This window comes from Neospora caninum, chromosome VIII, assembly GCF_000208865.1.
Source record: "Neospora caninum Liverpool complete genome, chromosome VIII".
Classification (NCBI taxonomy): domain Eukaryota; phylum Apicomplexa; class Conoidasida; order Eucoccidiorida; family Sarcocystidae; genus Neospora; species Neospora caninum.
Window position 1 is genome coordinate 6416810 of NC_018395.1, and position 15155 is coordinate 6431964.

At 56.7% G+C, this 15155-nt stretch overlaps 1 protein-coding gene across 1 annotated transcript; it reads left to right on the top strand.

Moving 5' to 3' along the window:
- Positions 1 to 3758: 3758 nt before the first annotated feature.
- NCLIV_0380 (transporter, major facilitator family domain containing protein) lies at positions 3759 to 14901 on the top strand (the record flags this gene model as incomplete). The annotated part of the gene is made up of 6 exons (XM_003884004.1): positions 3759 to 5892; positions 6374 to 6675; positions 6957 to 12877; positions 13296 to 13398; positions 13894 to 14316; positions 14701 to 14901. The coding sequence occupies 6 exons, from the start codon at positions 3759 to 3761 to the stop codon at positions 14899 to 14901; spliced, it is 9084 nt and encodes a 3027-aa protein (XP_003884053.1).
- Between the last annotated feature and the right edge of the window lie 254 nt (positions 14902 to 15155).

Sequence of the window (15155 nt, forward strand, 5' to 3'; positions counted from 1 at the left end):
ATCTCCATCGACTAACGAGAGAAGCGGCTATTCTTCGCGGAAATAGAAACAATAGAAACAATACGCCAGGGGAAAATGTACACGTCTGCGTCTGGCGTCGTGCCTGAGACCAGACGTCCACATCAGTTTTCTGTGCATGTGTAGTGTAGCTGCGGTGTGTGTGCCCAGATATCGAGCAGTGCCAATTTGGTTTTTCGTTCTTCTATCTCGGGAAAGAAGGCAGCTGTGCTTTTCGTACAAGCGGTTACATTCCTACGCTATGTGCAGATTCGTGGCGGGTGTTTACGCCTTTGTCCATGCAAACAAGTAGAAGTATGTACGGTTTGGCACACAGATGCTGAACCGTTGGCGGCGTTCTTCACCTCGGCCGAAACAGGACTGCACGCATGTGCGTGGGAGTCCAGACGCATACAAAACGCTCTGTCTTGCTTGGGAGTTATGCAGTTACTGGTGCGAAGCAGATGGCTTTACCTACGACTATGTAGCAGAGCTTTTCGCTTCTCGTTTCTTCGGCCACACATCGCTGTCCCTGTCCTTGCTACTACTCCACTACACCCACGGCGGTTGCACTGAAGAAGCTCTAGGAAATAGAGTCACGACCCAGGCGACTAGAGCGCAGGGAATGCGTCCCCTTACCGACACTGCTCCTTGGTGTCTACGGGACGCGTAGAGGGAAGATCTCTTCGCTGTGTTTGAAGCAGCACGAAGCACCCCAGTCAGTACGATCGGTGCTAGAGTGAATGCGCTTGTTTTCTTAGGAGCGGATGTACCAGACGTTTTTCGGTAGTCCTCTGGCCGATTCGTTTAGACCTAGCTGGGACCGTCGCGCTGGTGGCCAGTGCGATCTTCTTTTGGAAAGTAACACCGTCCCTGCTAGAGCTAGATCGGGTACCGGATGACCTTCCTGGTCGCGTGGGAAACGAGGAGCCACACAGAACTTTCACTGCCGTTTTCGCGCTTTTTCGGCGTTTGTCTGCCTCAGCACACAATGAGTTGTTTCGTACTTTTCCTAGCCAATCGTCCCTCGCGGGGAAGCAGGCCGTCGAGGCATCGGTGAGCAGCCGTATCCGTCTCGTCAACCTTCCTCGGGAGCGACACAAAGAGAAAAGCGGGAGGATTCGGTAGTCACGAGACCCTGCTGCCTACCAAAGTGTTAGTGTGCTTAATCGTGGACGGTGAGCATGCTTGGAACTGACTGTCGGTCTGAAACGGAACAGCGGTCGGATGTTGTTCGGGGCTCCATCTATATACAGTTTTCTACTGCAACACCAAAATACCGGATTATGTACGAATCTTTGTCTCAACCTATCTTCAACTACGGGTGGTAGCCGTAATGGCCACAGGCTTGTAATACAAATCCACCGTCCAGTCGATGAGCCGTTATTTTATAGATTTAGTCCTAGAGCAGATACGGTCTTGCGTCTCCCTCAGCCTTACAAGAACTTGATGCTATACGGACAATTCAGCAGATGACCGTCTGAGTCTCATAGTTCAAAGGCATGTTCACAAGCTGATCTTGCTTCTCTTGTACTACTGTTGAGAGGAATGGAAATAGAGTGACCGTTGAAGGAAGGGCCAGAAGAGGTCTCTTTTGCGTCAGCCTCCCACGTTTCCCCCTGCCTGGCTGATCCGGACCAGTATTCCTGTACATTTTGGTTCCTGCAGATTTCCCATCCGACTTTTTCTCCCTTTGCCTCCACCACCTTGTTGCCTTGCAATCTTTTCCCCCTTTTCTTGTTTCGTCTTCCACTGTCTTGAACGGCGTCCAAACATCACCGTTCTCTTGACCGTCTTCTCTCAGTGTGGTTCGAGAACTGACTCGGTCTTGCTCTCGTCATGTTCCGTTCCATCTTGCCCGCCACTTGGTTCTACTTCGTGTTTTGGGTGCATCCACAAGTCGGTTTCACGGCGAACGAAAAAAAAGTCGGAAAGTTCCTTGTGCATGTTTGCGCTGGAAACCGTAGGCTTCTTTCTTGACACTTTATTCGTCCTTGTTTCTAAAATAAAGTGTCAGCAGCAGATATGTTTCCTTTCGTAACGGCGTGCGCCACTCTGTCTCTTGTTTTTTTCCTGAAAATCGTCGATTTTTGTCAAACAGATTTTCCCCCTCCTTCCCCTTGTCAGCTTGTCTCTCCTGGCTTCTGCCTCCCAGAAATTCGTTGTCGAACGGAACGCTAGAAATGCACGTGTATTTACGCCCATAATTGTCTCTCATCATGTGCTAGGCTATAGCTTCTTGTGTCCTCCACAGTAGAGCGGCAGATGAATCCGTGTTGGAGGTCATCATTGTCTTCTGAGAAAAAAAAGAAAGCGTCTAGACATGATCGAGATCGCACAGTGGGAAAAGATCTGGAGGAATTCTTCGTCACCTCAGACGAGAGTTGCGCCTTTCGACTTTCTTCTTCGGGGCTTCTGCGTGCTCTAGCGGTAAAGTGAAGCTCTATCGTTTTTCGTTTACTCTGCAGTCAACTGCAGATCCTGCTTGGGGAACGGGATCGTCGAGACATGTTCCAGGCGAACCGGAGACGTTTGTTCGTTCTCTCATTCTACCTCAGACCAGTTTTTCTCGTTTGCTGTCTTGCACTCGCTTTCTCCGTTTGTCGATCTAGCGTTGAGACAGCAAATGAAGCCTCACTGTCGATCTTCACCCGCCATGTGGAGATTGAATCTTGCAGACAACTGGCGGAAACGCTAGGGTCCAAATTTCCGATATGTGTCGCCGCACACTTTTGTGAGGATCCTGGCAAAACCCGGTTGTGTTGCATGGCAGAATTGAGCTATTCTCTTCAGTAGCAAGCGTTCCCTCTATCTCATGCTCACAAAACGTGGATATCTATCTGTATGTATCTACACAAATAAGTACACATATTTGTAGGCATATTTGTGATTAGCCCTCTACTCTTGTTTGCATCTACCTGATTCACGCCACGCTTTCTCATTAGGAAAATTTTCATGGTAAATTTCGGGGCAAACGCGTTTTGTAGACTTCGCCGGTGTTTCCTCAACATCGCCGTGCGCTTCAGCCAACTGAGATAGTGGGCGGCTGGTCATAGAGACAGGAGGCCGGGAGGATCGCTGGTCGCGCCCACTAGGAAAAAAGACCGAAGAACCGAGAGCGAGGAGAAAACGTCCCGGGAGAAACGAAAGGAAAAAATCCAAGACTTCGTCGCTTCAGCGGTTCCACGAGCCCCCCAAAACAGTGAAGACAGCGAATTGGAACCGAGGAACGAAAGACCGTTCGTTCTGAGCAGAGCCAACAACCGCGACAACACAGTTTGTCTCCACTGTCTGCCCACCGCGAGACGTGAGCTGCTTGATCTATGCGGCGAATTAGGAACGCAGGGAATCCCGTAACACCCTCGCAAAGAGGCATTCCCGCATCGCGTGACGCCGTTCCCCCTTCGGGATAACGTGGAGGCAGTGATGGCTTTGGCAGGCTGTCGCGTGTGAGAGGCGGGCGACGAAAACGAGAGGGCCAGGAAGAAACAGGACTCGGGGAAGAAGAAAATGGCAAATCTATCCTAACAGAAAGCGTATTAGAAAGAAAAGTAAGACACCCCAGACACGACCGAGCCGCGAGCGAGGAGAGCGGAGACAACGAAGGAAGACGGGGAGGTAAAGGCCCAGCACGACGGGCAAGAGAACTGCACTCGGATGCCACGGAAGAAGCCGGAAGCAGTGGTAACGGCTCAGAAGCTTTCTGCCTGTCCATTTTTGATTCACAAAAGGAGCAACGGATGTCCGGGCAAACGCGGAAGATGATTCCGGAAGGCCCCTTTCCAGACTCCGCATCTGTCCGAAGAAAGGAAGGCTGGCCTCCCAGTTTCTCGGATCCGCGCTTGTCTCGTGCGCCAGAGCACATCAAACGGGCAGAAGGGGAGAAAACGGAGCCTGAAGAACTACATGGAGAGAATCCTGAGGCTCCCCGCGGGCGCAGGAACGACGACGAACTCAGGGAAAGACCACCTGGCACGCGTTCGTGCAGAGGAGAGCGGACTCAAGGAGAGAGACGAGAGAAGCCGAGAATCGCCGAGGACGCGGAGAAGGCAACGGGCCGAGGACAGCACCCACAAGGGAACGACGAAGACAGGCAGGTCGGAAAAAAACGAGAGCGTGAGGAAACCGAGAAGCCCAGCGAGGTCGGAAACGGGAGCGCATTCTGTCTGACAGCCTCGGGCATTTCTCAAGGAGTGTTTGAAACCCAAAGCGCGTTTGTTCCACCCGGGCCTCTCGACTCCGTTGCGGAGACTCTAGCCACCGCACAACATGTCCCGTCGCTCAGGCTTTCTCGATTGTCTCGTTTGGCTCCATCTTCTTCTCACGAGTCGTCGCCCTCGTCCTTGGTCTCTCATGGCGGCGCTAGGCCCTCGCTGTTTACAGGTCGCTTGCCGCCTCCTGCGCCATCTGAGCCGGACGCCTCTCTCCAATCCTCCGTTTCCTTGCGACTCGGGGTTCTCTCCTCCTCTGGGCTGCCCATTTCTTCGTCCTCCGGCCTTGTCCCCTCTTCTCTCAGGGGTCGCAGACCTCCGCCTTTCTGTCCCCCCGTGGCTTCACCGCCGACTGCGCCTTCAGCCGTGCGCCCAGGCGCCGCCGGCATCTCGCCCTCTTCTGTCCCCCTCGCTTGTCTTCCCTGTGCTTCGCCTGCGTCGCCTCTTTCGCGCTCGTCCTTTTCTCCTTCGACTGCCGCTGGATGTTTCTCTGCCGCGTGTCGTCGTGGGGAAAAAGGCGATCGGCAACTCGCCGTCCTCGGACTTCCTCTGCACCCTCGGCACTGTCTAGACAGCGTCCCAGCAGCGGCGGCCGACAGCGCTGGCCACACAGCGACAGGCGCCAAACGAGACGGGGCGCGCGTACGCACGGGGAACGAGCAGCGAGACGGCGAAGAGGAAGAAAGAAAGGACAGGGCGCGAGAGCCGAAAAGGGGGCGCGAGCGAGGGAGTCAAGCTGAGGAAGGGTGGAACGCAGGCGGGCTGCATGGCGTCCACAGTGTGGAAAAAGACGGGCACGAAGAGACACGGGACTCGAACGAGGCTTTGCGCGCCGAAGCAGCGCCAGAGCAGGCGAACCTGCAAGACAGACGACCACAGCAAGCATCGGACGAAGAAAAAAGGCGAAGCGAAACCAACGAAGACACTTCCTCGATACCTGAAGACGCAGAACAAGAGGGCGCAGGACCGCAAAGGCGGGTCACACGCACTCGCAAGAGAGGCGCCGGAGAGGCGGTTGCATCTCTGTTGCGCCCAAGCCGTCTTCGCTTTGGGGTTTCGTTTCCTTGGAAGAAACAGAACGCAAGGGAAGGAAAGCTGCATCGGAAGAGCGGTGTAGGCGAACGGAGAGGTGACCCGACCCACCGGGAGAAGCGGAACGGGAAAGCGGGCAGAGGCTGTTTCAGCCACAGGCTGACTGCGAGGCATGCAGACGGAAGCAGGCAGGAGAGGAAAGGCGAGAAAAGAGCAAGCGATGACGAGCACGAACTCCTGGAAACGCGACAATCCAGCAAGGGCTCCGAAGACTCCATTCACCTCGCTGACTGTCTCCGAGCCTGTTCTACCGCCGATGTCATGGCAACCGCCGAGGCAAGGCCTCTCGCCTTAACGCGTGAGCCTTCCGATAACGGAGAGGGAGAAGAAGAGAAAGGCGACGAGGACGAAGGTGAGGAAGACGACGAGGAAGACGACGAGGAAGACGACGAGGAAGACGACGAGAAAGCGGGGGATGAGGGGTATGTACGCATGCAAGGGGAGAAAGATGGGAGCTACAGCACGCCCTGGAAGGTGCGAATTCTCGCTCTTATTCTCGGGATCCAAATGACGCTCAACATCGACAACGGTGTCGTGCCTGCAGTCCTGGCAGACCTGGGGCGCGAGTTTCACGCGAGTGCATCTGAGCAAGGTCAGCCCCCAGTGCCACTGAAGACCACGTAAATCAGAGGAAAGGCAGAAACGCTCGGAAGCAGGCGGCAAAGTGAAACGAAAGAGCCGGGATTCCGGTCTGTCGGCGACAGGCCACGTTTTTTCGGTGGACATATGAACGAACCCACAGTATAGATTGCTACAAAGAAGTTAGCGTCTCCTTCGTACAGAGCGGCGTCGCGAAAGTAAAGATCGTAGCTAGGTCGTGTATTGTTATCGGCACATTATAAGCAGATTCTGAAGCACCCGCTGTCCTCGACTCCCTCGGGCCCACCTCCCCACCCCGCAACTCCTTCTTCTCGAGTGGAACATGTCAGTCGTTGAATGGAAGCACACACTGGCGGAGAAGCTGATCGCTCTTATGGACAGAGAAGGCTGCACGAGCAGAGAAGGTATCGCCCTACAGGAACTGTCTGTTTGTCTTTCAACGTGCGTCGCTGCTTTGTCTTCTCTCCGTTCAGGCCTCGTTGGTGCCCTGCCTCACATCGGGATGCTCGTTTTCTGTCCGTTCTGTGCCCGGTGTTTGGAGGCCGTTCGGCCCCAGCGTCTGCTCCTTGTTTCGCTTCTCCTCAACGCCGTGGCAATTATCTTCTTTGCAGCCAGCCGCTCCTGCATCCCACTCTTCCTCTCACGCTTTCTTATCGGTTTCTCGCAAACGGCCTTCGTTGTCTACGCCCCGGTGTGGGTAGATAAGTTCGCGCCCCACAATCTGCTCACCCTGTGGATGGGCCTCACCCAGTCCGCCGTAGTGGTGGGTGTCGTGGTAAGCGGGTTGGCGAGTCCCAGAGAAAATTTGGAGCAAACACATCTGCGCAGGTCGTTAGTGCACTTGCTGATACACACATACTGATGTAGCTACTCGTGCTAGACTGGCGCGACCAGGCTTTTGACACATCGCTCGTCTGTAGCTACATGTATATATATATATATATATGCAGAGAGCTAGGAGAGAATGACCGTCTGCGCCGTTCATGTCGTCCGCGTGGTCTCTGACCTTTTGTCTGCTTTTTGCGGTTCTTCCCGGCGTGCCTCGTCGCTCCACAGGTTGGCTACCTTCTCGCAGGCTTCCTCCGACAGTCGCGCCTCGACTGGCGGGGTGTGCTCTTCTTGCAAGTCGCTCTGCTTGTCGCGCAGCTGCTTCTACTCGCGCTCTGCAACGCCGCCCACGTCGACGTCTGGGCTCAGCCGGAAACTGGCGACAACACCTCGCACGCCCGTGAGGTTTTTGAACACCCAACCCCCGAAGACCAGGAAGCACAGCAAGGGGAAGCGACAGACAAGGGAGCGGAGACGAAAAAAGCGGAGCGAATCCTGGGGCAGGCTGACGAGACAATAACCAACGTGGTAGGTGGAGCTGGGATGCAGGCTGGCGAAGCGGACAGCACATTGGACGGTTTCGAGAGCGGCAAAGGCAGGTGTGGAGGAGGCGCGAAGGCCGGCCGAGTCGATAATGAAGACACAGGGGCGCATGCAGTTTTTGTGGGGAAGCGCGTCGCAGGACGCCGGGCACGGACACCTCAAGAGGAAACCGGCCTCGCGCGAGCGACGGAAACGACAGAGGAGGGACGCTTGGAAAGAAGGGAAGTGCGGCTTTTCGAGAACCAAATGATCGCTGCACTGCCTCCTTCGCCTTTCTCGTCGTCGCGGCTACCTTCTATTTTTCGACGTGTCCCTCCGCCCGCTACCGTGGCTCTGCGGGGAGATGCTGGTGCCCGTCTGCTTTCACCCAGATCGTTTTCGTTCGGCTTTGCCTCTTCAGCCGTCGCTGAGGCCGCTCCGCTGTGTTCGGCTGCATCTCCTGAACCTGCCGCACTCAGACCCGGCGTCGGCGCGGCTCCTCTGTCTCCTCGGTGTTCCCTCGCCGTGTCTTCTTCCGCCGCGGCCTGCTCTTCTCGCGTCGTGTCTCTCACAAAGCTGACAGACGTTCCGTTGTTTTCTGTTGCATCTCCTGTGTCCCCTGTGTGTCCACCTTTTGCCGCCTCTTCCTCCTGTTCCTGGAAGGCTTCTTCGTCGCTCTGCCCTACCGACTTTTTCCCGAACGTTCCCCCTTCACTGTCGATTGGCCGCCCAGCCTCAAGTTTCGCCCTTCCCTTCTCAGCATCCCCGTCGGCTGCCTCGCTCTTCTCGCCGTTTCTCTCCTGTTTCTCTCCTGTTTCTCAAGCGTGGGAGGGACTCCCTCAAACAATGCGAGAGGGCCCGGTTGCCCTCCAAGGCACCTGCGCTTCGTCTGGAGCCTGCTGGGCACGGTGTTCTGAACAAACGGTTTTCCGCACTAGCGGCGCCTTCCCTGTCTCAGAACGGCAGCCAAAGGTCGAATCTGACGAAGGGGAAGGCGCCTGGGGAAGCGTCGCACGTCCCGCGCCTTCTCAGCTCTCACGTGCGTCTTCCGCAGACTGTGTTGTCTCTTCCTTTTCTCGGGCGTCTTTTGCCGTCGCCTCCCGCACGCTCTCTCCACGTCCAGCCCTAGGTTTCGGCCCGCGAAACCTCGCTTCGTCCTCGGCGCTCGCGACGGAACCTGTCCTTCTCGCGTACCACTCCCAAGACATCGTCGATTTCCGTGACGAAGAAAAGACCATTTCTCTGGAAAGCTCGGACTTACTGGCGAAGTTTGCGCCAGCAGCTACTCCACCTGCAAGAGAGGAGGCAAGCACGCCTGACGCCGAGACGAAAGAGAGGCGCGCCTCACAGACTGGCGTGAGGGAGAAAGGAGAGGCCGGACGAAGACGCTTGAGGTTGGTGCAGCGGAGACAGGTCGAGCGAGCAGCCACTGGCGACGTCGACGCGAAGAGACGGACTTCGAAACCAGCCGGAGACGTCTTTGCCTCGCAGCCCCGAGAGAACCGAGATCCTCCAGCTCGCAAGCCTCAGTCCGCCGCGCTCGCCTTGGGGGCTTGGCAGGGGCAGCGTGAGGGGCGAAATGAGGCGCGTTTCTCCTCTTGTCGAGAGACCGGTGAAGCGCGACAGGAGCCGTTGAAAAAGTGGAGTCAACGCGAAGCGATTCTCGCCGCCATCGCGCACGCGCACTACGGCCAAGGCCGCTTCCGAGACGAAGGTAAGCCTCGCAAAGGCGCGGCGGCGAGAGAACGCGGAGGAGACGCGAGCGGCAGCGAGGGAAGAGATGAGACGCGCGGGCGAGCGAGGGCGGTCGGGGCAGGAAACGTCGAGCGGGAAAAGGCAAGGAAAGGAGGGCGCCGCGGAGGAGAGACACACGAGAGGAGAAAGACGGCAGGAGAGAGGACAGTTCGGAGAGCGGAAACGCTCGCGGGCCGGATAGGCGGCGGCGTTACGCAGCCCAACCAAAGGGAAACAGAGGAGGACCGACGAGGGCAGAACGAGGAAGCCTCACCTCGAGACATGCATGCTGTGGACGCCCGAGACAACCCGGGAGGCTCCGTGGAGTCTTCGGGTGACCCACGAAGTCCCCCTTCTCGGCCAGTCTTTTCGGTAAATGGAGAACACGAACCTGCGTCGCGCACCGTGTTTCCTTGCCGCAGCCGGCAGCACGAGCATGCACGCCTCATTCTTCCTCCGGCTTCGTCGACCTCCGCTGCGTCTTCGGCGCCGTGCTCAGACTCTCACGCCTCATGGGCGCCTCGGGCCGAGCCGAAGAGACGGACCCACGTCGCGCGGCCTTCCTCGGCTCTGCGGCGGGCTCACATTGTCTTCATTAGACCGCGGGGACGGACGGGAGCGTCTGACGATGAGCGAGAGAGTGTGTGGAGGCTCGGGTCGGAGGCGAGCAGTTGCTCGGTGATTTATTCTTTTCACTCTGGATGTGAGAGAAGAAAGCGCGAGGGTACGCAGTGTCTCGTGGCTGTCAACACGCAACCGGCTTCGCACACAGAACTCGTTTTCGACGCGTTTCTCCGGGGCACCAAACTGTTGCTGTTCACCCCACCAATCGGATTGATTCTGTCGTCCTCGCCGCCCTCGGTTCCGCCACAGTCAGCGAGGCATGGCGCCAGCAGCCTCGGCTCCAGGAAGCGAACGCGGGGCACCACGCAACGAGAAGGACAGCGCGGAGACGCTGGGGGCCGAGGCGAGATAGACAAGAAAGACCGCCTGAGAAGGACGGACCAGACATCAACAGAGAGGACGGAGGCCGCGAGGGAAGGGGAACCTCTGCCGGCAGATGAAGAGGCTCGCGGGAGTGCGGAACGAGACACCAGCGACGAATGCGGGGAGCGACCGGAAGCGAGGCTTAGAGGGAGCGCGAAAACAGTGCTATCAGGAGGGAAACGGAGGAGACAGGAGCGAAGCGAAATACGTCAAAGTGGAAAAGGTCGACTTTCACCTGGACGGCTGGTTCGTGGCAGCGAGGACGAGGAAGCGCTTAGCGACCTCGAATCCTCGAGGACGCTGACGACGCTGAAGAGCGAAGAAAAGGCAGGCGAGGCAGGGGCGGACCCGAGCAATCAAGAAATGCAGGAAAGGCGAAAAGCCATACAAATGGACACCGGCGAGGAGACAATCTACTTGGGCGGCAGGAGGCGAGTTGAAGCCGGAGTTGCAGGCGAGGCCCAAACCAAGGCAGCTCAAAGTTCGAAGTCGCTTTGGGGGTTTTCGTCCTGGTTTTCGTTGCGGCGGCTGGCCGAAAGGCACTCGGACGCTGCAGGTGCTCTCTCGTGTCGCGGAGCAGAAAGCAAGGAGTGCATGTGCCGTGGAAGCGTCCAGCCCGCGAGCCTGGCAGCAAACCACAGACGAGGCGGAACAAAGCGGCGAGAAGGGAACGAGGAAGAAGGAAGCGACGGGGAAGCGCGCGCCTTCATTCCTGCTCCTCGGAAAGGGACCGTTCCTTCTTCGCACGCGCTGTCTGTTGCGGCTTTTGCGGAGAGAGAGAGGAGTGCAAATGCGCTGCAGCCTCACGCCGGAGCAGCACGCGCTTTCGAGGCTCCTCCGCCGCTCATGCCTCCACCGTGTATGGTTGCCGCCACACGAGGCGAAGACATCGACGTTCTTGCGCAGCCTCTCCTCATCCAGTCCCGACCTTGCCTCGTCGATCGTTCGGTTCAGACGTCGTCCGCCGCTGCTCGAACCCCTAAGCCTCTTCCTTGCTCTCCACCGCCCCCTCCGACTGCTTCCGCTAACGCGCTTGCAAGTCTCTGCCATGTGCGTTCGTCATCTCCTTCCTTGTGCTCCTTCTCTTCCTCTAGCTCTTCCTCGGCTTCTAGCGCTTCCTCGTCATCGGGCGCCTTTTCCTCGTCCGGTTTGTCTTCTGGCGCTCGTGTGAATGATAGCTGCGAGGCACCACGTGGCGCTACGAGGGCAGAAGACGGCGCAAGGTCCCGAAACGCGGGCGACGACGCAGAAGGGCGAGACGTGCGGGTAGCTCGCGAGGAGGACGAGAACCACGCCGCGGATCAGGCAAGAGAAAAGCCGAGGCAAAGCATCCAGGTTTTTTATCCGGCCCCGACGCCGCTTGTCGTTGCCGTGGGAGAGGAGGCGATTGCGCTGACAAACTTCAAAGCTCCGGAGTGTCCAGAGGACGCCGCAGAGGCAGAGAGTGGAGAGGCGCAGACGTCGGAACGCGGAACGAAGATTGAACAGGAAGGTGCGCAGAAGAAGGCACCGCGCGGAGACGAGAAGGAGAGAGACGACTGGGAACCAATGGACGAGAGTGAGGTTCGACAGCAGGTTCACACACTGTCCAGGGTGCCTGGGTGGTGGCTTCGTCGGGCCGAACCAGGCCGCAAGGGAAAAGCCTCGGTAGAAGCGACGGGAGAAGCAGAAGAAACTCGAGAAGGAAGGGCGGGTAACACCCTCAAGAGAAGGGAGCTCCGGCGAGGGGAAAGTGATGAAGGGCAAAACATGCGAGCACAGCCTCCCACGCTAGTCTCGTCTTGCAATCATCTGAGGGCGGCGGAGGAAGAGGGAGAAAGGGGAGACAAAGCGGCGCAGAGCGGCTTGCCGAGAAGAGATAGGAGCTTCGAGAAGAGCGAGGACAACGCAGAAGACAATCCAGAAGCAAGCACCAGAGTGTTTGAGGAAGACGTCCTCGTGCACGCAGTTTCAGTTGAACTGCCGGCACGCAAGCCGTTCGGTGGAAGCGCCTCAGGCGACGACCCGACAGAAAGCGAAGGACGCGAACAAGGAGAGGAAGCACAAGAAAGAGCAGAAAAAGGGAACCGGGGAGGAAGACGAGATGAAGAAGGAAGTAGTGGAAGAGGTGGAAGAGGTGGAAGAGGTGGAAGAGAAGGAAGCGACGGAGGGGAAGCAGAAAGAGGGAGCGAAGAAGGAAAGATGGTTGCGACAGCACACCTCAAAAGCAGGCTCGACATTCTTTTCCTGTCGCGAGGAGAGGACACAGAACTGAGCGCGGAGGTACCACATGGGGTTGCCGTCGTCGCTGTGGAGATCCAGGGAAGCGCCGACGTCGAGTGCAAGGCAGCTAATCGAGCTAAAGAAAATCGCCAGAGAGACGCAGAAAGAAATAAAGAAGAACTGACAGACGAAAAGATCAACCGGCAAGGGAGAGGAGAGACAGCGGGGGCCCTGGAGTCAAGCGAAGAAGCAAGCGGCATGGGAAATGAAGGAGAGGCGAAATCAGAAGGCGACCAGAATGTTGAAGGCCGAGAGAACGGTCAGGAGGCCGCCGAGGTGACACGGGCCGAGGGGCGCGAGTGCCGAGACGAGGTCGCTCACCACGGAAAACAGGACGGAAAATACAGCGAAACCAGAAACGCCCAGAGAGGCTGGTGGAGCCTGACGCGGTGGCGGGAGAAGCGAAGAAGCTGGGTAGAAGGGCGTGAATCGGGTACGCGATCGGGCGAGAGCCCTCAGAAGAAAGACATAAAAAAATCAGCAGAAAAAGAGGCCAAGGACCGTGGCAACGGCGAGCAGAACTCGAGAGGCACGCACGACCAAGAGCAAGACGAAGTCTCAACCGTGTGCAGCAGCTTGGAGAGCGAGGACGACAACCAGACTGCAGGCGCTTGGAGGAACCGCGCCCTGGGGCGCCTTCTAACGTGAGGTTTCTGACCAGTCCGCGAAGCGGAAACCTTGAATGTACGCAAAGAATTTTATGCACGTGACAGCGCACAGCTGTAGATCCGGCAATTCCGTCTATACATGCAGAGATGTTATATATATATATATATATATATATACGGAAAAAAACCTTACCTGCGAAGAGAGAGAAGGGGAAATAGAATGATATATTTAGATGCGGTGCATGTGTCTGTGAAGTTACGGACGCGGAATCCGTCCAAGGAGGATTGGTGCCCAGATGTGTATATGGACGTGGATACGCGGTTGTGCATTCCAGTTGCGAATGTCCCAGTAAACGGACCTCTTACACCGGACGATGGGTGTCTTTGTGGTGCGTACATACATCCAAAAGACATGTAACGGAATGCAGCGAATGTGCCTGTGCACACTCTCCAGCAATCCTGTCTACGTCTGCCTCACACTGGCGCTATCGTCCTTGTTCTTTGAGGTGACGGCGATTCAGTTCTGGGCGACGAGATACTTTGACGAAGAACTGCATGTGAGAATAGACGCGGCGGAAAAAGAAGTAACAGAACGAGAGGAACCGCAGGAGAGAAGGCGAAGGGGCACGGGAGGTGTGGGCGCACGCGCAACCGAAAAAGAGGAAAATCGCAACCCAGCAAAGAGCGAGGAAAGGAGAGCGCCTCCGCGGGAGCGTGGAGAGGGACGGGCAAGAGGGAAGCGAGACGCCTGGCGAAAAACCTGAGCTCGGCAGACACGCGGAGAGAACGAAGCCGGAAATCGAACACGTCTGCAGAGACACCGAAAAAACGGAAGGCAAAGAAGCTGCGAGACATCCAGGCGGGAGGTTCGGAGAAAGGGGTTGGAGTTTTTGAGAGGCCTCGAGGGACCAACGAGACTGGAAGACTGGCAAAACTTGCCGTGGCCTGAGAGAAGATCGCCGTTCAAGTTCGCGGCGCGGCTCTGTCTCTGTGTTGCCGCACGTTTCACTCCTTTCGTATCCTTTCTTGGTGTGTTCCTCCATGCTTTTCAGGCCGACACAGCTACCGTCTTGATCAGTTTCTCGGCGACGGCGGCAACGGCGCCTGCAGTTGGGATCCTTGTCGGAGCCTTATTGATGGACTGGCTGGGAGGCTATCGAGAGACGCCCGAGCAGCGATGCCGAGCGCTGCTCTGCCTTCTCGTTCTCTCCTTCACCTGCGTGGTTCTGGGCCTCTGCGCCGCGTACTGCGCTCTCACGTTCTGGCCGTCTCTCGCATTGATTTGGTTCATCCTGTTTTTCGGTGGAGGCATCTTGCCGACTGCGAGCGGGCTCCTCCTCGCGTCAGTCGACGAGGATCTGCGAACGAAAGCCTCCGGAGCAGCCACGCTCTTCTACACGCTCTTGGGCTACACGGCAGGGACGTTTCTTCCTGGAGTTGTCAGCGACTCGATCGGAACCAAGGGAGGCATGCAGGTACCGAACTCCTCGCATGCAGGCTTCGGAACTATTAGGCATGTGCCGTATAATTACATATATGCATGTATATCTATATTTATATGGGTGTAGATAGGTAAGGGCGTTCATGCATAAAAACAAATCTGTCGCAATTGCGGTGACGTGTATATAGGGTTTGATTCCATTATGTTCATGAGACCTTTCAAGTAAGCAGAAAGAGAGGACAAACGAGCATGACACGAAGGCGAAAACACGAATCGCTGACTCGAGAGGGCCTCGCACGCTTCGTGTCTCGGAATGGCCCACGACTGCAAAAGAAGCGAGAACTCGAGAAAAGAGGATCTGCGGACATGACTCGAGTGGTCGTGTGCGTTGTTTCCCCTGTTTGTATTTGCTGGACAGATGATTCTTCTCTGGTCACTCTCTGGATTTGCATTCCTTCTCCTCGCCACGGCGTTTGCCTCTCGCCGTAAAGCTGAAGACGCCGAGGCCGACGAAAACGTGGAAACAGAGGAATCGGAAAACGAGAAGTCGCTCGAGGCGAGGTCGAAGACAGGCGCGCGCAGCAAGAGCACGAAACAAAGCGAGACGGAAGATGTGTAACGCGGAGAGACAGGACACGACGCACGGGCACGAAGGGCCACGGCAAAGGGACACCACAGGACAGGAACAAAACGGGTCAAAAACCGTGGTTTTCTACCGTTCCATTTTCCGTCTGAATCGCCGTTCTGGCTTTTTCCCGATTTTCTCTATTCAAGCTTTTTCCTTCAACTCATTTTTCATCACTTTTTTACTTTTTCCCTCTCTTCCGCGTAGTTGTCTGGCTGAGAAGAGACGACGCAAACCTTTAGCGGGAC